At 41.0% G+C, this 24887-nt stretch overlaps 1 protein-coding gene across 1 annotated transcript; it reads left to right on the forward strand.

Moving 5' to 3' along the window:
- Nucleotides 1–541: 541 nt before the first annotated feature.
- rnf34b (ring finger protein 34b) lies at nucleotides 542–23965 on the forward strand. The gene is made up of 8 exons (XM_079551653.1): nucleotides 542–673; nucleotides 14442–14660; nucleotides 16240–16716; nucleotides 18921–18983; nucleotides 19086–19287; nucleotides 19373–19396; nucleotides 20899–20940; nucleotides 22655–23965. The coding sequence occupies exons 1-8, from the start codon at nucleotides 668–670 to the stop codon at nucleotides 22837–22839; spliced, it is 1218 nt and encodes a 405-aa protein (XP_079407779.1). The 5' UTR covers nucleotides 542–667; the 3' UTR covers nucleotides 22840–23965.
- Nucleotides 23966–24887: the final 922 nt, after the last annotated feature.

Below are 24887 nucleotides of genomic sequence, written 5' to 3' on the forward strand. Positions count from 1 at the left end.
TCACAGCCCGCACTGACCACGTGCCTCACAAGCCTCTCTATCAGCAGTGTGCAGACAGCGACCTGCCGCTTGAGCTAAAGATGTCGCCCACTGAGAATTAAAATGTATTTAGGTTTCTTCTTCTCACACCCTCAGACTTAATGATCAAGATCTGTTAACTCAAAAACAAATCTTAAACCAAGTCAAATCAGAATTAAACTCATGACGATTCTTATTTCAGTGATACATTAATAACAATTTGATTCATTCAACATGTCCTTTTGTCAATCCATCATTTAGCCACTTGGTTTACAATACAAAATCAATATGAAGCTCGTGTTAACGTCACATAGCACGTAACACATTGTGCACCACCGTTTTATTACCGCGAAACATCGTAGATTAGTGAAAACGAGATGATGCGTCTGTCGTCTTTACGCACGGCTCTCTCCGGCCGCCCACTCCTCGTGTGTCGGCTCCGATTGGCTGCAGTACAAACCAGTGCCGTCTGCGCGCGCGCTGTGGTTGGCTGCGGCTCTCTGTGGCCATTTGCTCTACGCCGCGCAGACACGCGCACGGAGCAGCTGGAGAGAGAGGGAAGACGTAATGGTTTGAGTCCGCTGTGCACAATACTCGCGATGGTCGTCGTCCTGAAATTACACAGCAGATTCCTTGGACAGGAGCTGCAATGAAGGTATGTGACTTCAAACCGCCGCTTCACCTGTTCATCTGATAGGAACACGGTTGATGCCACTTTGGGTCCGGTCTAACGGGGTTAAATCCTTTCTGGAGCAGCATTTCCCCGCTTTTCGTGCAAAATGTGAGCGTAAATCAACAGCATGTGCAGTCGGTGTGTGCGTGTGTGTGTGTGCGGTAACGGGCTCTGACAGTTCAGCGCACCAAAGCCTCCGCAGCGACGTCCATTCATGGTCAGCCTTTAATCCAGGGTAATGGGATAAAGACGGTGTGTGCGTCGGGCTGTTTCGGGAAAGCTTGGGTCTCCTCTCTGCGCGTGCGTGTGTGTGCGTGCGTCGGGTCTGCTGTGTCAGGATGTGAAGGTGCACCGGAGTACCCCCTCTCTCTCTGCAGCACGAGCTCATGGCAGATGATGGAGATGATGTCATTGATGCGAAGGTTGTAATGAATAGTGATGTCGAGGGGACACATACTCTTTTGACGTGATGTCGCGGATGTGGCGCTTCTGTATTGTCATGAGGAGAGCGTCCACAACAGAGCAGTGGCTGGGCCCTCCTGTGGTACCGAGCTGTCATAAAAGCCTCTTGTCAAAGGGTCCACTGTCATTTGTATTCCAAAAACAGAAGGGCTTCCCCTGCGCCAACTGACCGCTCACCTTCACAGTATAGGCTGAGCCATTACAAAAGATGTGGCCATGGTAGATTGTTTGATGCTTACAGTGCAGTTGCTTTCTGTGTATTTGTATTTACCTGGAAACCTTTCACTGTTTAATGTTTTGCGGTGACGTCGCGGTTCGATCCCGGACGGGGCCTTCCTGGTGTTTGCGTCCCCCTCGCGTCTATGTAGGTTTCCTCCATGTCCTCCAGTTTCCCCTGCCTTTAAACACATGTAGCCTAACATAGGCCAGGATGAGGGTGTTTGAGACTTCGAGTGAGGACAACAGAGTGAAATTAGCCCATGACTGCAATCCGGCGTGGCATGTTTACGTGCATGAGGCCCATGTGTGTTACGATAATTACTATATATCGACTTATCGTCCAATAAAAACAATATTAGAGGCTCTGTAATCATCATCAGTACATGTATTTACTGTTATATTCTATTTTTGTAGTTTTTTTTTATTTTACAGAGTTGAGTTTCATGTTAATTGCATAAAGCAGTGGTTCTCAAGTGGTAGGGTTTCGGGACCAACCATTACCCTAGGATTACAAGCCCCAAATTAAAGTCCTATTTTGTTATATATTTTCCACATGTTTTTATTGAACAAGCAGTAGATTTGCCTTTAAGACTCAAGTGGTCCTCAGTAATATTGTTTATCTTGATATTTTCCTGCCTCAATATATCGCACTTCATATTTTGTCATCATGACAGGTCTACATGTGTGAAATATTTAAAGCCAAATGGGTAATCGTTTAATGTACCAATGATTTTTCGATTAATCGCTTGGCTGTGATGTTGTCACATAGAGCAAAGTGGCGCCGCTTGAGGACGTGTTGATGGAGTAAACGTAAAGTGAATGTTTGTTGAAGGCTCTAAGTGCTAATGAAGCTTCTGATTGGATGAGACACAGACAGATATTTATGAAATGTACTTTGTACAAAACACTACATACCGTAACTATACAAACAAAGTAGGTTTTCGTACAAAAATACACAATTATCATGTCATTTTTTCTCTATTTGAGTCTGTGTGAACCAGAAAAGGATTAGTTGTGAATTAATCAATTAGTTGTTTGAGCTCTTTGGGACTTTAGATTATAGGAATATAATGAGTCTGGCTATAAATACCAGAGGACATTGTAATATCGAACTTCAAATTTCGTATCATGTCAGGCTTACATAATGTGTTTATTAACATGCACTGTCTCAACCAAATAAACAAATACATGAAAAAGAATGAAATAAAACATTTAAAGCCAAATCTGCAAAATATATTGGCCGTGTATAGTCTGCAGTTGTTTGCATAATGATTGTTTAATTTGATTGTTTATCTCTTCCCCAGCTGGGACTTTAGATAGGAATATAGTCTTGCTATAAATATCCAGAAGACATTGTAATAAAGTGGGACTGACAGCAAGAGGTGGGCTGTGGCTAAAAAATGTACTCAAGTAAGAGTAATGTTACATTTAGTCAAGTAGAAGTAAAAAGTAGTGCCCAAATAATTACTGTGGTCAAGTAAGTAAGAGTAAAAAGTACTTGAAGAAAATGCTACTTTCTGTTTAGTAATCGAGCGCAAACGTCTGATTTATGTTTCAGTTTGTGAAAATGTAAAAATCCTATTTCCGAAGAAAATACCCAAAATATATAGAGGGAAGTAATTCTTAAGAATAAAGTAAATGAAACACAAACTGCATCTGTTTTATATATCAACATGACGTTATTGCCACTTGAAGAATAACAGTGGAATGAATGAGTAACTAATTTTATTACTCAAGTAAGAGTATGGGTTTTTCATTATAGAATTGCTCAAGTGAAAGTTAAAACTACTCTGAAAAGTATAGTTGACTTTAGAAGTGAGTACTACCCACCTCTGTGGACAACAGACCATCAGCATATGTGATGCTTCTCATCTCAGCATCATATAATGGGAACTGTTTTTGTAGTAGTCTGATTAACTGGTGACTCTTTAACAGGACAATTTATTCACATTTTATATGTAACCACACCGTGTGCATGACGTCATGGCTCTCTGTTTGTATCGTGCGTCCAGCTGTAAGTTGTAAACAAAATGCCTGTCCCCGTCCAAACGCCATGTGGTGGTAGTCTCCGGTGTACGACTGGAGATTATCGCCCATAGATTTTTTAGAGGTGACGTCTGTTTTCAGCAGGTCATTGCAGATCTTAATTGACTTTATTTATGTCCATCACAACCCTGTTTACTGGAATACCTGGGTGACAGTGAGCTGTGACTTCTGTTCTAGCCATAATTTTGATTTGCATGTGGAGTTCCTTATACTGTACTGTGTTTGGAATGTGCCTCTGCCCTGTGATATTTAACACTGTTTTAAAGTCACACTGTGTAACCTTTCACCCAATAAAAATGATCAAATACAAGCATTAAAGGTGCATTATGGGACTGAACAAAAAACATTTTATTTCTGCGTATTTGACCATTCAGTGACCCAGAGGCTGAGTGGTTATGGTGCTTTTACTGCTTTAAGTGACCTCTATGATGCTCCCTATGCTGTGTTTTTTTAATTCTATTTCATTTTTTTTTGCATAAAAAGTTCAAAAATGAGCCTTTAATTTCATTACTGTTTTGTTTTTCTTTTGGTGGAAATATAAACCTATTCCAAAAAACATGCCTCCACTGTGAGCAGGTGCTTTTCTCCTCAGACCTCACTTGTAACTTCACCAACTTCTCTTCATGGAGATATTGCTGCCAGACTTTATGTTTAATAATCATAACAACGCCGCCCAAGAAATGACTTCCTGTTTCGATCCAGCACACCAAAATAAAAGCACCATCCTATTCATTAGTTCAGCAGTTCATTAGTTCAACTTTCTTTCGGCCTAACTGTTATCTGACAAAACACTTACATTGTGTGGGTTTAATTATATTCTTGTAATGTTGCAAGTACCTGCTGAACTAAAGAATGAGACGAGCTGTGTGCTTTTATTTTGGCGATCTGGATCAGAGCAGGAAGTCAGTTCTTGGGCGGCGTTGTTATGATTTGAAGTTATGCACAGAGTCATTAGGTCATCTCCTAAATGCTTTATTTTAATAACTCACTACAAAAAAGTATTGTCTGCATGTATTGCTAAGCACTGATACAGACGGCATCACGTCGTACAAGGGGGCGTGGCCTCGCCGAGGGGGAAGGAAGGAAGTTTTGGGAAACACCCATTTTTCGTGTTAAGCTGTTTTCCGGCTGACTATAAACATAATTATCACATACAAATAAAGTCTAAATCAAGTCCATATGTATGTACCAGCAGTCGTAGCTAGTGTTAGGATGTAGCATGATGTTAGCATTCTCTGTTATTTATGCCTATTTATGGGTTGTTGAACCAATTTGCTCCTCTCCGTGTCTTTGTATAGCTATTTATTGGGTAGAAAACTATATTCATGATTCAGCATTTGTTAGTTTTGGAGTAATGGGAGAAAGTTTAATGTTTCCTCCTCTTTCCCCTCTGACCATATATGGGCAATTCCAGAGATGCCGTCTGTGTCTATTGGGAACATGTTCTGTTATTGCAGCCATGTTTGTTACATACATATAACATAGAACATGCTGGTGACATTGTTGAGGCCCAGCTCTCAGAACCACTGCCTGTGGAAAAATCCCACGTTAACTTTTCTTGACATGTTGGATTTCCGTAAATTTGACAATTAGCTTAAAACGTTCGCAATCTCCTCGCCGTCTTGTTTCCAGTGCAACGATGGCCTGCCTGTGCTAGTGGATGTAACATCACCCTGGTGCTTGGAAATAAGGCTAAACTCACAGAGGACTTTTAAAGTGGATCAGGAAGTCTAAAGCCGGAGTCCAGGTCGGGAGGGGGTTGGGGGCACTGGGGTAGAGGAGGGAACTGTCCAAGTGTGTCTCATCTCTTCAGTATCTGTTTGCGTTACGGTAACAAACATATTTTCAGAGCCAAATCCACACATCGCTTTCGTAAATCTGTTATTTCACAGTCTAGGTCAAAGCAGCGGGGGGGTTTCTCTCTAGACTCCGAAAAGGGGCTCTACATTTTTCTTTCTTTTTCGCTCTCATGTCAGTTTACACAAGAGATGCTAAATGATTAAGTACATTTGCCTTGACAGTTTTGTTACTCTCTCGGCTAAACACATGAGTGATGCGTGTACAGCATGTCAGGAGGAGAGAGGAGACAAACCGGGCCAAGGCAGAGGAAATGAAATGTGAGACAGTGAGATAGTGAGCTCAATATGTTCGGTGGTGTTTACGCTTGAGACCTCATAATGCTTCATCCCGATGACTTGAATGTATTAGGCTTGTATGAGATGGCTTTATTATGAATCATAGGAGAGAGGTAGAGATTTATTGAGTTTTTAAGTCCTCAGCAAGTTTATATTGTGCAGGACCAAATATTACGACATATCCTATCCTCTCGTGGGGGCTTTTTCTCACCCCACAACTAGGACTGCACAATATGAGAAACATGTACCTCTTAAAACCTTAATCGGGGCAGAACACACTCAGTGGATGGATTTGCCAGATGGGCATCATCACCTATTACTGGTTCCCAAGGTTTCTTTGGTTGGAAGCATTTCACAATAGAGAATGGAAATACGCAGTCTTGGGCTATATGGTAAATCAATCAATCAATCAATCAATCAATCAATCAATCAATCAATCAATCAATCAATCAATCAATCATATCACAATATCATTAGAGCGGTGGTTACAATTTTTACATCTTAAAGGGATATTTCAGGATTTTTGACATAGGGCCTCATTTCCTAGTTATCCAGAGTGTTGCTGATACCTGGAGATATTGTTTTTGTAATTCATGCAGTTCTTTTGTTTGAAGAGTTTCGTGGCTAGTGCATGGTATCAGCTAGCCTGCATTAAGAACAGTCTGACCCGCTCCACAGTGCACCTGAGGCAAATCACTTATAACACCAGACTAACCATATAAATGTCTGTGTCGATAGAATAATTTTAACCATTTTGCATTTAAAATACCTTATATTTGAGCAGCCTCAGCTTTGTGTTTGTATAAGCTACGCAGCGGCGGAGTGATCTGCTAGAAAATAGTCCCTCAAAATGTGATCATTCATGTGATGCAAGGTCAGTTATATTCCAAAAAATATTCTATCGACATTTATATCATTAGTCTGGTTTTATAAGTGATTTGCCTCAGGTGCACTGTGGAGCGGGTCAGACTGTTTTTAATGCAGGCTAGCTGACATCGTAGAAATGCGCTAGCCTTGCATTAGCCTAGCGCCACGAAACTCTTCAAACATAAGAACTGCATGAATTACAAAAAAAACATCTCCAGGTATCAGCAACACTCTGGATAACTAGGAAATGAGACCCTATGTCAAAAATCCTGAAATATCCCTTTAACATAATAAAGACATAACACAGGGATCATGAAACCTACTCTCTTGTCACTGGTGCAAAAGGCAAGGCAACTTTATTTTATACCGCGCATTTCGTATATAAGGCAACTCAATGCAAAGTGTTACTTTCTACAGTAGTTGTGCTGCAGTGTTTCTCATACTCTTTAACAATAGCCAGAAAATGAGACAATTCAATGCTTTACACATGAGTTGATTCTGGTGGTTTGTGTTTTTTTGTAGGCCTTCCGACAGTGCACTAATTGAAGTGACACCCGGGCCTTGTGTTTCTGGCTCAGAGCCACATGTTCCACTGCACAGTGTCTGTCTTTGTAGACGGCCGTAAATATTATCTGTATGACGAGGAGGATCTCACCAACCTTGGAGAAATTTAGACTGAACAATAGGTCAAGATTAGGCTATTGTCAAGTTTTATAACTTAATTAGATTGCACTATCCTGCTGTGAACTACTGTGAACTCAAAGATGTCACAGTCACAACATTTTAGGCCAAGGCTGCACATGCACCTTTTCATGTGTGCTAAAATGAGATAATCACTGGCTGGTAGGTTGAATTTAAAGCTGCACCACCTGAATTATAGCGTAATCAAACCGTGAGAGTAAATACTACGCTGACAGAAAAGACAAAGGGAGAGAGGGATATTGTACATTGTGCCACAACTCAATTGCACGATGGAGATATTTTTTTTCTCTCAAACTTGGCTGTAAACACTGCTAAAGTGGCGCTAGCCCGCAGTGCCCGTTAGCCTGTTAGCTTCGTCTTCGTGATTCCATTAGTGTGTATTGTGTCTCCGACCTGGAGGCAGGGAAGTTGCAATTCTGGTTTTCTGGACAGAGACACCGGGGGAGATGAAAGACCCCCCAATCATTCTATTAACAAACATTGGGAGATTTTTGTGGTAAATGAAGCTGGTGGAAAGCTTTTTCTTTTTTTTAGCTGAGGTTTATATAAAAGATTTTTCTGAGTTCATGAATCCGCTACATGTATTTATTTTTATTATTTAAAAATAATAAAAATAATAATAATAATAATTAAATGGAAAATCAAGATCAATTTGCCTGGCCTGCCAAACTAAATGCTTTTTCATAGATATTTCAAAGACATATAGCCTGGGAGCAGTATGATCTCAACGATTTCCCGGTGGGCAGGATTGACAGACGGCATCAACCAATCAGAGCAACGCTCGAAACGTCGCAGTAACAAGCGGCAGGAAGCCTTTCCAAAAACGTCCTTTATTACAAGGAAAACTTCAAACGCTGTTTCTTGCTCCGGTTTTAGGGATTTAATATTTTCCAAATGATTTAAAACAGACGAAAGAGCAGAAGAAAACAGTGCATCAGTCGCCGCGCCGCCATCTTTAATGTTTTGGAAGAGTGCGTGGTGGTGACAGGTGACGGCTTCCGTCTCTTGGTGCGTGATTGGACCAATGTGGGTAAAATCCTGAAATGATTGGCTGCGAGCCGCCCAGACGGTTCTCCTTTTGAACAGAAAGGAGGAGTGTCTGGCAGGCCAGGCAGGAGATCAATCAATATGGGCAAAAAAAACAATAAAGCATTGTTATCATATCGTTCAGCCCTACCAACAATGTAATTGAATTTAAGTTATGTAAGTAGTAACAAATGGTGAAGGGATTGTTTACTGGTGTGACTTTGTGCAGAAGGCGTCAAATCTATCTGCCTTGCCTTGACAGATCACTAAACTACGTTATTATGAGTATGAGATCTGTCCCATACTGTCAGCAAACCTATAAATTCAGGAAATGGTCAGTAACCTCATACAGTAGTTCAATTTAGGGCTTCACAATATGAGACCAAAATTGCAGTATTCGATGACCATCTTGAACATTGCAATAACGCTTTATATTCTACTAAACTATGTCAATACTGCACGTGCCATTGGGTTTTTTCCCCCATCAAATTGTGCCAAAAACAGGACTTGAAACAATTCTAACTCCGTTTTACAAAAACATGTGTAAATGTAAGACTTCAGTGGTTTTTGCGGTGTACAGTGGCTTCTTGCAATATTGCGTAGTACTGCGATAGCAATCTTTTGACGACAGATAGAACAGATTTATACACACTTGTCACACACCCTTGTGCCATTGCTCCTGTTGACCCTCCTCTTAGTGGGTGCTCAGACTTCTAAAATGTTGCAATTACGCGAGTTAACCTGTAAGTACCTGACAGGCAATTAACCTGACCAATAAAGCAACTACCTTGAGTCAGATCGGCCATGATAAGTCTCCTTCATTATAGCATTAATAGCAACAGAGGTGGTAGTTGCCCGTTGCATGAGCAGTGACATTGGCTGACTGCCTCTGTCTCTGTTGTAAATGCGTTGGCGACGAGGGCTTTTCCACTTTCGCACACCGACTCCACATATAGAGCCCTCGTGGTACATTACGTAACCGATCCCTGAGCAGATGGGACAGGTCAGATCACCCGGTGCCGCCTTAAGGAAACACGTAGCGCCGTCTTAAGAAAACTCGTAACATTGTCTTGAGAATTGCATTGTCCGAGGAAAACGCTGTGTTGTGGGGCTATTGATTGTGCAGCTGGAGGGGAGCACACAGAAGGCATTCTCTCTGGACTCTCTGACCCCACCCAAACCCTCTGTGCTCATCAGTACCATATGCTCCCAGAAGCCAGGCCTTGCCATCATTGTTTTTACATATGGTCATCACGTTCAAGTGATGGGGTTTATGTATGTGGATTGTAGCCAAACATTCTGGGATACATTTATTTCAATAGGTGTTCAAAGAAGGTCCTTGTATATAGATTTTTTTTCTTTTTTTTAGACAGCTGCCAGATAAGTTGCACGTATTATCTGAGATCTGCTGAGAGGCACAGCATTGGACAAGGCCAGGGCGAAAAGGAAAACAATGTAATGAAGATTTTTTTTATCCTAATAGAGCTCAATTTTCAATTTACTAGACTTTCATTAATATGGCCGATATTTGGGTATTTTACAATATCGGCTATCGGTCGATATTATGCCACTAAAAGGCTGATATCTCTGGAACTGACAGTGATAGAACAACTTCCTAGGCCTCAGAGGGGCTGAGAAACATTGCAGGGAAAATGGTCACAAGTTTGTACACCTATTACATATCTTTTATGTTGCAAACGTTTGCTTATAATTTTGGAACCATAAGAGATAGAGACTTACCGTTCTTTGCTTTTGGAATGTGCTGATTCTTGTCTGTCTCTTTGAGCTTCCTCTAAAGCAGAGAAGACATTTTAAAAAATCGGGCAAAAATATCAGCGGTGCAAAATTCTGAAAAGTTATGAGATATTGAGCTGGAAAAACAACCTTATCAAATATGTGGTCTCTGGGGGCTGGGCGTGGAGGGTTGGGTGTGTGGGTGGAAGTGAGTGGGTATGGGAAAGCTTTTTGTATTTTTTTGTAAATGCATTTTCCCCTTTAAATAAATAAATACAGATATATAAATATATATATAAATACATGTATACATACAACACTGAGTCCTACTACACTAACACTGAGTCCTGTATTTATACATACATTTTATTTCTTCAAAGCCTGTATGCTCCAAACAATGAGCTGAGGCTGCAGACCTGCTGATTAAAAAGCACCATGCTGATTATTGAGATCATCCTTAGATTTAATCATGATTTGATTAAAATTCCATTAGCTGGGCACAGCCAGTGGTTGAGTGGTGGAGGTTGCTGCCACGTACATGGAACAATCCTTCAACCTCAGTGTCACGGGTTCGAGTCCCAGCTTTGACAATTTGCCAAATATCTGTTGCTGCTCTTCACCCCGTTTAACCCTGAGCTGTCAAATGAAGTCATGGACCAAAACTCGTGCATGGCTCTGATGCAGCGCGTCGGGACACCTGCTTCATTGATTGCAGGCTTTTGCCAACAAAAAAATGCTGATCAGTGGTTGAAACAAAATAACCCTTTGAGACAATTCTGTATTTCTGATATTTTTATATTATAGTAACAGAGTTATTGATATTACAGTAATGTTACTATGATATTATTGTGCCAACGTTATGATAAGATGAAATTCATATATTTTATTTGGGTCACGTCACCACAACATGTAGACGGCCCCTAAGCTTCCCTGCTCTACGTAATGATAGATCAGCGCACCTCAATGCAGCAAACAACTGAGATTCTCTGTCAAAAACCTGAAACTCAATGTTCCAGAAAGAACTGCAGCACTGTTTGTCCCGGACCCTGATATCAGATTAGTGATAATCTGGATAATTTCAGATTCCCTTCACACAAAAGCTTTGCACTTGCACTGCATCATTCAGTGGAGTCACCAACTAAATTATAAAATGAGCTGAATTCTTCTAAAATGATTTATTGTAGCTTATATCCGCAGCCCCCCGTGTCCTAAATTCAAATGGTGTTCCTAAGAGGATGTAATTTAAATTTTCGCAAATCCACAATGGCACATTTTCAGGACTTCATGGCGGATCCACTGCCGTGCACGGCACTTGTTTAAACGAGGCATTGAGCGTGGCTGACCGTGAGGCCCACATTAATAGAGCTTTTAGAATCCACTTCTGTCCAATTATGTCCAACTTCATAGACTCTCAGGCTGCAGCTCTCCCGTCCCTCCGTCTCGCCCTCAACCCCCATAGGACAAACGATTTAAGATCTCAGTGCTCAAGCTTAATGCTCCAAAGAAAAAAAAACAATGCTATTTCCACAATTAAGAGCACTTAGATGCCTCTTTGAGCTCAAGTGCAGTATTCTTAAGAGAAAACCTAAAGAAACATGTATCAGTCAACATCCGGAACAGTCTTTGCTAACTCATCCGGAACAGTCTTTGCTAACTCCTACACTGATGCTGAGTCCTACTACACGAACACTGAGTCCTACTACACGAACACTGAGTCCTACTACACGAACACTGAGTCCTACTGCACTAACACTGAGTCCTACTACACTAACACTGAGTCCTACTACACGAACACTGAGTCCTACTACACGAACACTGAGTCCTACTACACTAACACTGAGTCCTACTACACGAACACTGAGTCCTACTACACTAACACTGAGTCCTACTACACGAACACTGAGTCCTACTACACGAACACTGAGTCCTACTACACGAACACTGAGTCCTACTACACGAACACTGAGTCCTACTACATGAACACTGAGTCCTACGACACGAACATTGAGTCCTGGTTTATTTCTTGTTCAATCTTGGTTCAATCTTGGTTAAGAACTTTTAGTTTAATCCCTGGATTAGTTCTAACTCAGATAGTCTTTGTGTAGAAATGCTCACTGCTGTTTTTCAGAGCCTGTACCTTTGGTTTTATTGTGTGTTGTTGGCGTTTGGGAAAACTGTAATTGTAAAGTCACACAAATGTGTGAAATGTTCAGATAGAGCGAGGTGTCCAACTCACCTGCTCTTTCCAAGTAACTCTCCCGTGGCTGTCTACATTTCTACACACAGTGGAAGGAAAAACCCTTTGGAGTTTCTCATAAATTGGTCATAAATGTGGTCTGGTCTTTATTTAAATCACAAGAATGAGTAAACCGTGTCTGCTTAATCTAATACCACCCAAACAATTACATGTTATCATATTTTTATTGGCCATAACATGTAAACATTCACAGGACAGGGTGGAATAAGTAAGTGAACCTCCTGGCTAAGGATCCTCCAAGAGCTAATTAGACAAATGTGTGCAGACATTTAGAGTCTGGGGTGAGCCAACCTGAAGTTCAATCACTGAGCTGTGGCTTAAAGCTGCCCTTGCCACTGAAAAACACACCCTAGTTAACCTGTTACTTGCCATCCCCCCGGTCACTGGGCTAGGGTTCGATTCAGGGATTAGGGTTATGATTAGGGTTAGGAATAGCAAATGTGATGTAAGTTGTGTTTCACTCAAACAAATCTCACTCACTCTCATCTCATCTCACAGAAACTAGGTCTTGGCTTTCAAATGAGGTATCACAGTGGCATATAGGCTGTAAGCTCTCCAGTCAATACACTTTGAGATTTGGATATGCATCATTGCTAACCCAAGCCCTAACCCTAAGATGGCAGGTGTCTCTTGTTGAGAAGCATTGTCTGATGTGCACCATGCCTCGCTCTGTTGCTTCACTTCCAAGGACCATCCTGTGAAGTTGTTTGGGAGGAACACACAACGTCATGTGTGGAGGAAAAATGGATCAGCACATCAACATCAAAACCTTATCCTCGCTGTGAAGTATATGGTGCAGGGTGAATCATGGTGTGTAGGGGCTTTGCTGCGTCAGGGTCTGGACTACCTGCTATCATCAATACAAAAATTAATTCACAAGTTTATCAAGATATTTACAGAAAAGCTTGAGGCCATCTGTCCAGCAGAGGATGGAGCTGCAACGAGACAATGACCCAAAGCACAAAAGCGAATCCACTTCGGTTTCAGAAGAATAACAAACGTGTTCTGGAATGGTCCAGTCAAAGTCCTGACCTAAACCTGATTGAGATGCTGCTGCATGACCAACCAGACATCCCAGGAATCTTACTGAACTCTTTACAGGTTTGTAAAGAATCTGCAACTACCGGAAACGTCTGGATGAAGTTATTGCTGCCAAAGGACGGTCAACCAGCTCTTACTTACTCAACGCTGTCCTGTGAATGTTCACGTGTTAAGGCCAATAAAAATATGATAACATGTAATAGTTTGGGTGGTATTAGTTTAAGCAGACACTGTTTACTCATTATTGGGATTTTCATAAAGATCAGACCACATTTTATGACCAATTTAGGCAGAAATGTAAGAAATTCCAAAGGGTTCACATACTTTCCCCTCCCACTATAAGCTTGATGAGGCAAATGTTCTCTTTGTGAACCAAACAATTGCTTTTATGGACATATTGGATACAATCGGCAAACATTTATTTCAATCTAGGAAGGTACTTATAGGAAACTAAGTAAATGTTCTTACTTTGGGTTGAAATATTGGTAATGTGTCCAGGGTGTACTCTGGCCCTGTCCCGTAGTAAGTGATGCGTTCTCAAAGTGTGGAGAGCCCTGAGATTGCTTGAAAAACACTCTGTAAAATACTTGTCAATTCATAGCGGTTTACATCGCAATGTTAGTATTCACTTTTTTGTTTGTTACCTTAGATACCCTAAGATACAGTGCCTGAGCTCCCACTACACACATTTGCAATTGGAGTGTATAAACATTTCCAGAATGTGACTGCAGCTTTTGTAAACAACAGGCCTTCTTAGCTCTTCATTTGATCAGTTCATAATATCCAGTACTTTACAAAAGAAAAAACAAAGTGTTTTCAGGGTTTGATATGACTATACGAACCTGTCCTTATAAGTCTTAAAGTCTTGATCTGTTAAAGTTGCATTTGTGTTTGCATTTTCTCAGTGAATTGGGATTAACTAAGACCTTCTTTTTAAGAAATCATATCAGCTTTTCGCTATTGTTAAGGTGTTTCTATAAGGGCTCAAAATGTAACTTATTGTTGTTATCTCATAATAAAAATGTGGAGAAGGTGCAGATGCAACCAGAAGTTGGTGTTACTAAAGAGTGAACGCAACTAAGGGTGTGAAGAGTGATGTATTTTGTTAGTAAACACTGCACTATATATATATATATTTTTTTTTCTATTTTTTTTATTTAACAAAAAGTGCATTCATTAATTTAAGTCTAGAAAGACTTTGCTGGATTTGTTTTTCATTGTATCTTTGTCTCCCGTTGCCTCTTTTTGGCCTGTGTTGCAGGCGGGGGCGTCGTCCATGTGGGCGTCTTGCTGCGGGCTGCTGAATGAGGTGATGGGCACAGGCGCAGTGCGGACCCCTCAGCCAGCATTCGGGACGGGAGCTGGGCCCTTCCGCTTCGCCCCCAGTGCAGGATACTCCACATACCCCCCCACCAGCTCAGGGAGTGCCGGGCAGCTGTGCAAGGCCTGCGGGCTGGCTTTCTCTGTCTTCAGACGCAAGGTACAGTATTACAGACACAGCAGAGCTTTTGTACACTGGAATACAGTGTCAGAGGATGTGAACATGGCTGTCTAGACCGACAACAGGCAGGATAATCCTACATTGAGACTGCATTTTGTTGCTTATGTAACAGTGGTGTGCCACTGTGAGCAGCGACTCTCAGGAAAGATCACATCTATATTTTAAGGAAAAATAACCAATTCATAAACTCCTTTCATGGGCTCAAAGAAATACAACGTTCCCACAACATTCTTCAAATAATGTCTACTCTACATTCAAACAAGTGTGTCATTTAGACGTACTGTATATGGTTTTGGAATACCTCTGTCTCTATCTTTCTCTCTCTTTTCCTTCACTCAACCCTTGACTTTTAAAAGTACATCAGCAGCATTTGAAGTCAGGTGTCTATATTATGATTCCGAGCCTCTCTGTGGCATTTTGTCACTATAGTTCAGTGCCACAGTTTAATGTCATTGTGACATTTAGACAAACTCAAACACTAGACCTGCTGCAGATGACTCTATCGTCCTCATGCACACAGCAGCTCCCACACACTCCCTGTTGAGATCGGAGAACCGTGATATGTGCCATGGGATTAACAACTAATTATTGTAGAAAAGTGTTTTGGTCAAAGGGTCCTCCTTGTGTGAACCCATGATAAGAAAAAGCGAGTAACGCGAGCACGTTTGAAGTGCCAGTCTGCTATGAGGAGCCTGACTTAAGAAAATGTCAAGCATCACCAGAGGCACAGATATCCTGCTCTGCACTACATTTGAATGTCCACATTCACAGATGAGGGCCACTTGGTGTCGTTTAAAATATATATAACGTATTGAACGTCTAGTTTACTAATGCCGTTATACCTAAAGTAGTACAAAACATCCCAAAGTGAGAAAATGATAAGAGCAAATTGTGTCACATATTATTAATTCTAGATATTAAATGTTGGATGTTTGTGGCCCTCAGTGGCACATGGTTCTTAAAGCCGTCATCTGTACTCTGAGTTGTAACATATGCCCCTGAACTTTTTAAATAAACCCAAAATGTGATGTAAAAAAATGAGATGCTAAACATTGTGTTAAATGTATTTGAGCATATTAAATAAACTTTACAGACAACTCAGACTTTTAGAGATTCCCTTTTAAAGTTCTGATACACTAGATTTTTTATTTTTACACAGCGCTTTTCCTCAAATGTCGACCCAAGCCTGGGACAGCACATCATTTCTCTTGACTTATGTTTTCCTCCATTATGATGTGTGATTTATTCTTGAGTGTTTAGTCTACTTGGAGTAAACACTCATTTGAATGATGGCCTATACGCAGTGAATGAATAAGTCATTAGTGTTGCGTTTCGGAGAAAACACAAGAATCACCCTTTTATTATGTCTAACTGTGCCATATTCATCATGCTTTTATATTTCTGTTAAGATCATTAAACACTAGCCTAAATGTCATGACTTGCTTTCAATAGTACTTTTCTTTTAGCAGATGGTTAATATGTATGTATAGAATGATTGAATGTGCCAGTGTTTGTGAAGCAATACCGAACAATAACCTGTTTACTTCCTGCTCCACAGCACATCTGCTGCGACTGCAAGAAGAGTTTCTGTGCGCTGTGCTCGGTGCTGACGGAGAACCTGCGCTGTTGCGCCACCTGCCACCTGCTGCGCGGCACCGCCTTCCAGAGGCCGCGCCTCATGCAGCTGCGCGTCAAGGACTTGCGCCAATACCTGCTGCTGCGCAACATTCCCACAGACACCTGCCGCGAGAAGGAGGACCTTGTGGAGCTGGTGCTGTGTCATCAAGGCACCAGTGAAAGCTCCAGTGCAGTACTGGAGCAGGAGGACGAAGAGGAGGATGAGGAAGAGGAGGAGGAGGAGGAGGAGGGGCCTGATGAAGAGGAAAACGCAGAGGATGAGGACGACACGGACAGTCTGCACTCGCCCCTCCAGGCCTCCCCTCCCTCTGCCACACGCTCCGCCTCACAACTGTCCGTCCTGTCTGCCTCTCAGGGAGACGCTCTCAGCCCCAGCGACAGCTCCGGCACCAGCCAGGTCAGTACTGTGATGTGAGGCTGCAATGTTAAAAGAAAGCAAAGGGCACTGACACTGTAGACCAACTAAGCACTGTATATGGCTCATTCATGCTATCATTAACACTGTTTGTGGGCCCCATTTGACCCACATTCATGTACAACCCATTGTTCTATTAGTGAGATTACTATACATAAAGGATGCCAATAAACTAGTTATGAATAAGCTTCCTCGTGAGTAAAGCCGCAAACCTCAAGAACAATCCCAATGGGCCGACTGCCTATGCCCCACACAAACAGACGTCAGTAAAGTGCGGCTTGTTTAGCATCCGTCCTCATTCTTTCAGTGATGATTGCTGTAATAGAGCAATAACATCAACATATTCACTTGGGCCTGTGTTGATGTGAATCAAAAGATGACACACATTTTAGAATTTAGTCATTTGTGTGTTTCATGTGTTGTTGTTTTTCCCCGAGTACATAATTTAGTTTCATGCTGGTAATGTTACTTGCATTCAGTTTTAATACTCTGAGGACGGTGTCTGGATCCGCCACCCATCACGCGGGCACAACAGCTTCAGTTTTGTTCACAGACGTATTCTTGTGGCGTTTGTGTGACATCTACAGAATGACTGCTCTGTGCTTAGTCTTTAGATGAGCCACCACAGCTTAAGCCCTTTGGCTTTTTTAGGCCGGTTACATAGGCAGAGTGTTATGCAATGTCCTCGCAGGTTAGGGTCTGCCCACAGCATCACAGGGCCACGTCAGGAAAGCTGCTTCCAGCTCCACCGCGTCACTGCTCATTGCATTTGTGCAGCTTTTAAGTGTTTTGGTGTTTGATGAGTCTACATACATTGTAGAGGATATTATCCAATAATATATCATATGCTCCATTGTCATCTGGATGTGCTTCGTATAATGTTAAGATAACTGAAGGAAACCTTAAAAGTGAAGGAAACTGAGATTGATTAAAAAACATAGACAGATGTTTCCTTTTTTTTGTTTTTTTTGTTAGTGTTTTCTGCGTGCAATAGGAATGAAACTAAAGTTGGGAATTTTGGGGAAGTGATTTATTGCACTAAAATGGATCTGGCCATTAATGACGTTCAAGAATAAGTGCATGCAGGCGTTCCATTACATTACGTTGGAGTTATGTGTGATCGAGGATTACAAACATTAGAGGGAGATTAAATCAGATATAGTGAGTCGAAATGACAATAGAGGTCAAATAATATACTTATATATAACGCACAGTAGGTTACTTACCACATTGTTACTTTAGCCAAGTTCATACACAAGGCAGAACAAAATGCTTCACAGTTGCATGAAATTACAAGAAAGCAGATCAAATCAATCTAATATTGTTCCTGGTTCTTCTGCAGCTGCCTAACGTTACAGTAGTCCAACCTGCTGGAGACAAATGCATGGATTAGTCTCTCTAAGTCTGGTTTTGACACTATTCCTCTGATCTTATCAATGTTTTTCAGATGGTAGAAAGCTGATGATGTTATTGCTTTGATGTGGCTGTTTAAGTTCAGGTCTGAGTCCATGATCACTCCTAGATTTCTAACCTGGTTTTTCAGTTTTAGAGAGAGAGACTCAAGGTGACTGATAACACTTTGCCTTTGTGTCTGTGGGCGAAAAACAATGATCTCAGTTTAGTTGGAGAAAGGTGTTTTGCATCCACCAACTAATCTGTGTGATGCAGTGACCGAGTGTATCTACAGGCCCATTAAAATGTTTCTGAGCAGTATTGTAATTTCATTTATAAATTAAGTAAATCTGTCTGTCTGTATATTATATAGAGGATGCTTGAAGTCTGAGAGGACTGGAGATAGTTTGCACTTCATCTCTCCCAGTGAATGAGATCATAAACATATCCCCTGTTATAAGAGTCCCATCTCGTGAGCGTGGGCGGCCGGTCTCTGAGGCGGCTGCGGTAAAGGTCGGGGCCAGAGAGACCACCAGAGCTTTATATTATTAACATGTCTGCTCTGGAGGAGGCGCCGGTGACTGACAGCTCTGCACCGTTCGCTCGAGCAGAGACACAAGCGAGAATATATTTATTTTTCTTTGACTAGGACGATTCTATTTTTGTCCAAAGCTGAGAAAAGAACAAGGGGAATCTACAGTTCAAATGAAGAACCGTCGGAAAAACTCAGACGCCCCATTTGCAGGGCTTATGCATGTCACATATTGATTCATATTTGTGTTGTTTTTTTACAGGAGCAAGAGGACACTTCAACGACGTCACTTTTAAATTTGGAGCCCACTGAAAATCTCATGGAGGTGAGACATTACAGTCTTAATGTAGTTGTGGTACAGACCTAAGGTAAATCTATGGCTGAGTTACTCTTGACACTGACCTGCTGCGATTTGTGTGGGCTGCAGGTCAGTCCAGCCACTCAGAGGAGGATCAGAGCCTCTCTCTCTGATCTGGACAATGAGGAGGCCATAGAGAACCTGTCCGTGCGGCAGCTTAAGGAGATTTTGGCCAGGAACTTTGTCAATTACTCGGGCTGCTGTGAGAAGTGGGAGCTGCTGGAGAGAGTGCACCGGCTGTACAGAGAAAACGAGCTGAACAGGAGGTCCAGTGAGTGCTTCCTCTTTATGGACCAACAACACGTTGTCATTTTCGTCCTTTTTTTTTCCTAATACAATTCTTTCTTTTCTTTTAGTGGAGAATGTGAGCATCACAGCAGGTAAGATCTCTACTGACTCAGTTGTTTTCCTGTTTGTACTAGAATTGCTCATATAGAAAGCAAGTCGAAGTGAATAGTCGCCACCAATAAGAGATGACACACTAACAACAGGTTTGGATAGTTGGATATAAGGCTCTTAAACACATAAAGTAAAGTTCTTTTTAAGGATGATAAAGTAGGTTTTATCATCATTATACAATTAAAAATGAAATTGCTTCGAGGGTTAGTCCACGAGAGCATGTTTGGGGGTGGGGGGTTGCACTCAGACACACTGCAGGGGTGGGCCACCTGACTAACCTGACTGAGCCGCACCAACGGTCAGTTATACTTAATTCTGCTTAATTTTCTCCCTTTGCGAAATGCACTAAATTGTATCCTGAACTCGCTTCATGGTTATATTGCTTAAAGGGACTATACAGAGTTTAAAAATGTTAAAATAATGTATTTTCCTCCCCCTACATGTTCTAGCCATGTCCAAATGTGTAGAATGAGCCCAGATCTGTTCACCACAACTGCCTCTAAAATCCTGCACTGTCACTCAAAAAGGTGTTAATTCGGGTACAAAGTGCCGGCACGCACGAGCTTAATATAGAAGCTGCAGTTACACATATGACCTGAGATGGCAGTACTGAGTATAAAATGGCAAACTTGCATCTAGCCCCTTTAACTAAAATAAAATAATTAGCCAAATTACAGAACTGATATAAAGTCAGTTATGATGTATATTTTTAAAGTAACTTTTAAAGCAGTACTAAGTAACTTGTTTACCTTAATAAATACTTTTTGTAGTCCCTCTGGGGGCATTACAAGTGTTGATGGGATGATTGGTGGGTCTTTCATCGCCCCCTGGTGTCTCTGGCCAGAAATCCGCAATTGCAATATCCCGTGGAAAAAAACGGACTGCAGTTTGCTCACCTGCTCTACGCAGACACGTGGAGAACATACAGACAGAGCCTGTTCTGTCTTCTTTCTGTGAGGCGTGAGTGCTAGCCACTCAACCTTTTTTAAGTATTCTTTATATACATCAAAATATATCATGCTTTAGGTTGTACAAGAAACGTATACAACTTAATGACTTAACTTATTTGCTTGGATACATCCAGGTTGTAGCACTTTTTCCTTTTTGGGCCAGGTCTGTCCATATGAGTGATCACAATGTCGGGGGTTTGTTTGGCAACATGAATGTATCAAATCAATATGAATAGTTCTATGGTTTAGTCTGTAAAATGTTAAAATGGACTAACAAATGAAAAATGGACTGTAGAGTGCGAGAAAAGCCCGTCAGTATCAATTGCCTATGCTGTGGTATCAGGTGTGATGGGGCAAGTTATCCAGATTAAGATTGTCCTGGATTCAATATTGATGCAAATTATTTCTATTCATTTCCATTTATCCATCTCAGTTTGGTGATCACATCTCGGGGCATAATATTTTATATGCGTATCAAAAAACTAATAAATTGTTTTTTTTTATTATCACTTATCTGCCTCAAAAATATCAAGTGGTTGCATTTCCTCCGCCTGAGTGCAACAGAGAGGTTAGAGGTAAGGTGTTTTCATAGAAAGCCACATCATCATTTTCAGCACATGTGACTGTCAACGCTAAAGGCATCCTTCATCCTTACCAGGGCTGCACAATACGAGCAATAAATACGACAATAACTGTCTGGACTATTGCGATAATGACTTTCTTCCTTGTCAAACTGTGCCAAAATCAAACACAAAGACCAAATTCTGCACAAAAATGAGCACTTATGGAAAATCAGAACTAAGATGTACTTTGTTTCTTCCAGGTTAAAGAAGTAAAAAAAAAAAAAGTAAATATTGGTCAGATGAAAAACCTCAAGGATGTCATACATGTATAGTGATATCAATCATTTGTATATTGCGCAGCCCTAATCCTTTCTATATCATCATATATTTACTGTGTCTTTGGTCTGGTTTGATTTCCGAAGGTTGTGACCCACTGGGTTTTAGTCATTTTACTGACCAGAGATGAAGCAAAACAAAATTGGCACAACCATATAACTATGCAGTTCATGGCGGCATAGTTTGTTTACTCGTTACTTGTTACCCGTCTTTCCTAAGACCTACATCTGCTTATCTACTTACATCTACATGCTTTTCTGATGACTTAACCTGTCATCCCCCACCTGAACCGAGCTAATTTTCTCCAGTTTGGCTTCACCCAAATCTAAAAGCTTCTTGGAAAAAGTGTCAAAAATAACGACACAGATGAGGATGAAACGCAACAAAAAAAAGCAATAAAAAGTGACCAAAACGTGGCGAAAACATGAAAAAAAGCAACAGACGAAAAGAAAACTCAACAAAAACATGACAAAAACGCATCAAAAATGTGGCAATAAAGTTCCGATCACTTTTTGTAGGTCTTAGCTTTCAAATGAGACGGTGCACTGTTGCTCTCCCGTCAACAAAGCTTTTATATTTGGGTAAAGCTGAACTCTTTATCTCATCATGTTCCTCACCTTATGCATGAGCTATTTTCATCAGCAAATAATGCATGGATTAACAGGCATGTATTTCTGAGATAGCACGAGCTTACTTTACAGCATGGTATAGAATAGGATAAAAAATATTAAACAGGCCTCATTGTTGCACAGTGTGGCTATGCTAGTTCCTCTGACCTGAAGTTGTGAGCGCCAGTACTTCCTGTCTGTATTCTTTTCCTATAGAGATCAACCTGCTGGAATAATAATCTTATTTTCTAAAGATTACGTGGTGGGCAGTAAGATAGATGATCATTTACTGTGTGTTCAAATCTTGATGTAGGATGTAACAAGTTCAGAGGAGATCATAAAGGATGGATAGTTTGTCTTGAAGCTAAACACTAACATGCTATTAAAAAAAAATGGAATAAAAATATATACCGATAAAAAATACGGTTTATGTGCAGATTTGTTTATATTTGAGGCACTATTTCAAATGTTTAAATGCATGTTATCCTTTAGCTTCAAGACAAACTGGAACGGGTCGAAGCTAATCTTAATGGAATTTAATACGGACAGGAAGTACTAGCGCCCACAACTTCAGCTCAGAGGAACTAGCGTAGCCACATTGTGCAACAAGCTTGTATGAAGATGATAAATTAGGAATTATGGCTCGTTTTTCTTGGGTTTATCACCATAGAAAGACGGCTGCTGTCATGCCATTTTCATTTTATTACTGTGCTGTAAAGTAAAACTGAAACTTTTCTCCAGAGTTGCTGGTAAAAAAATTCCCTGTCGCTTGTTTTGAGCAGACGGCGTGAAGTCGCAGCTGTCCCTGGATGAGAACCTCTGCCGCATCTGCATGGACGCCATCATCGACTGCGTGCTGCTGGAGTGCGGGCACATGGTCACCTGCACCAAGTGTGGCAAGAGGATGAGCGAGTGCCCCATCTGCCGGCAGTACGTCGTGAGGGCCGTGCATGTCTTCAAGTCTTAGGACAGCAGCATCTGGACGGTCTCTGAGGCTGAACGTGCGACGCATGACTTGCTCACTGTCCCAAAGCAGACTGGCCTTTATAACTTATTTCGTCTTTGTTTTTTTTCTTTTTCTACTGGGACGTCACACTGGGACACTTTAGTCTGTTACAAACACTGCGGACTCACATGATCAGGCCGACAGCACCCTGGGCAGTGGCTTGAAGTACTTGAAGTAATGTTGGAGAGATTTACTGTTTACACGGCGAGGTGAACCCGTGCCGTTTCTCCCTCAGTGTTCTCTAGGATGTGCAATATGAGAAAACAAAGACTTATATGTGTTTTTAGTATATTACAAAGCTAATGTATGCACCTAACTGTTGCAGGACACACTAATGAAGGGTGCCAAATGTCATGCCTTTAAATATATATTTGGTTCACGGTATATGCATCATAACCAGCAAGTTTTATGATTTTTATTTTGCCCCTCTGTTTCCCCTCCGTATGACAAGGCCCGGTTCAGAAACTTTTCAGGTCGCGACACCGAAAATATCAATGCGAGCAGCTGGTGTGCACAGTGAGATGTAATTCAGCGCTTCAGGGGTGGAAGCTTTTCAAATCTGATATAATGATATTCATGGATGTTGTTTATATAGTTATTTGATGTAATTTACTCGGATGCCGTACATGAATACATTAACCACCGACTTCGGATTGGCGGTAAAAAAAGAACGGAAACGTGAAAATTTGGATTGATAATCTCGTTACCCCTAAGTCAGTGCTTCACATATAGTCATCTGTACTGTTCAGACACTGAGATTCAGACCCTCCACCCCAAAGAACAAGGCCAAAAAAAGCTAACACGAACTTCAATACAAATGTAAGATATACTTGATATACAGCTTGAATGATGGCATCTGAAAATAGGATGGGTTTAACTAGAAGGTCCGACCAACTTAAAGCTGCACTGCGAAACATTCCAGGTTATATCGAGTTGTTCAAAGTTGTCATCTGTACTAGTTGTTTTACCAGTGGTTCTCAAGCGGTGCGGGTTTGGGACTCACCGTTATACTACAATGACAAGTTGACACCCAAATATAAGTGTAATTTGTCGTATAAAATATTTGATTTTTCACACAGGTTTTGATGAGCAACATTGGACACAATTTTTGCACGATTTTATTTAAGATTTTGCTGAAGATTGTACCCAGCTTTCTATAGTTTGGCCATTTTTGTGATGTTTATAGTTTCACTTCCTTATTGGAAACCGACAGGAAGCGACATAGAAGAAGGTTAACAATTATAAACTGTTGCCGTGCCACAATTTTTCACCCTTTTTAGCCATTTTCTAGTTTTTCTAGTTTCTAGTTTCTAGTTATTTATCACATACAAATAAAGTCAAGTCTAAATCAGGTCCATATGGATGTTAATTCACAGCCGATTGTTCAGTAGAAGAAAAGAAAAAATGTCAGTCGTAGCTAGCGTTAGCATTAGCACGATGCTAACATGAAGCATCGTGTTAGCATATATTTATGGGCTGTTGAACCACTTTGCCCCTTTGTCTTTGTATCTTTATTTAGTAGAAAACTATATTCATAATTCAGCATTTGTTAAAGTAGTTTTTGAATAATTAGGAGAGAAAGTTTTGTTTTTTCCCCCTTAACTGTTTTCAAACACGACCATATATGGACGATTCCACTGGTGACGACCTTCTTCCATGTCACTTCCTGTCAGCAACTTAAACATTTTCTTCATCCAAATTGCTGCTTCACTGAAATAAAATGATAATTATGAAACTGATGAACTTACAACTTACAGATGTTATCCTTCTAAAGTCATATTTCAAAAAGCATTGAAACCTGTCATATGCTCTTTAAGTGAAGTTATGATAAAAACAAACCAGTGACATTCATTTTAACACACTCCGGTGGTGTTTCCATGCAGTTGCAGATTAAATAATTGAAATTGGATCGCGAAGCTGTGTAAATGATTGCCTGCTACTCGTAATTTCAGAGTTCCAAGCCTTTGTGGTGAAACAGCCAGTACAAATGACAACTTTAACCACACTTC

The sequence above is a fragment of the Gobius niger genome (assembly GCF_951799975.1).
Source record: "Gobius niger genome assembly, chromosome: 2".
Lineage (NCBI taxonomy): Eukaryota > Metazoa > Chordata > Actinopteri > Gobiiformes > Gobiidae > Gobius > Gobius niger.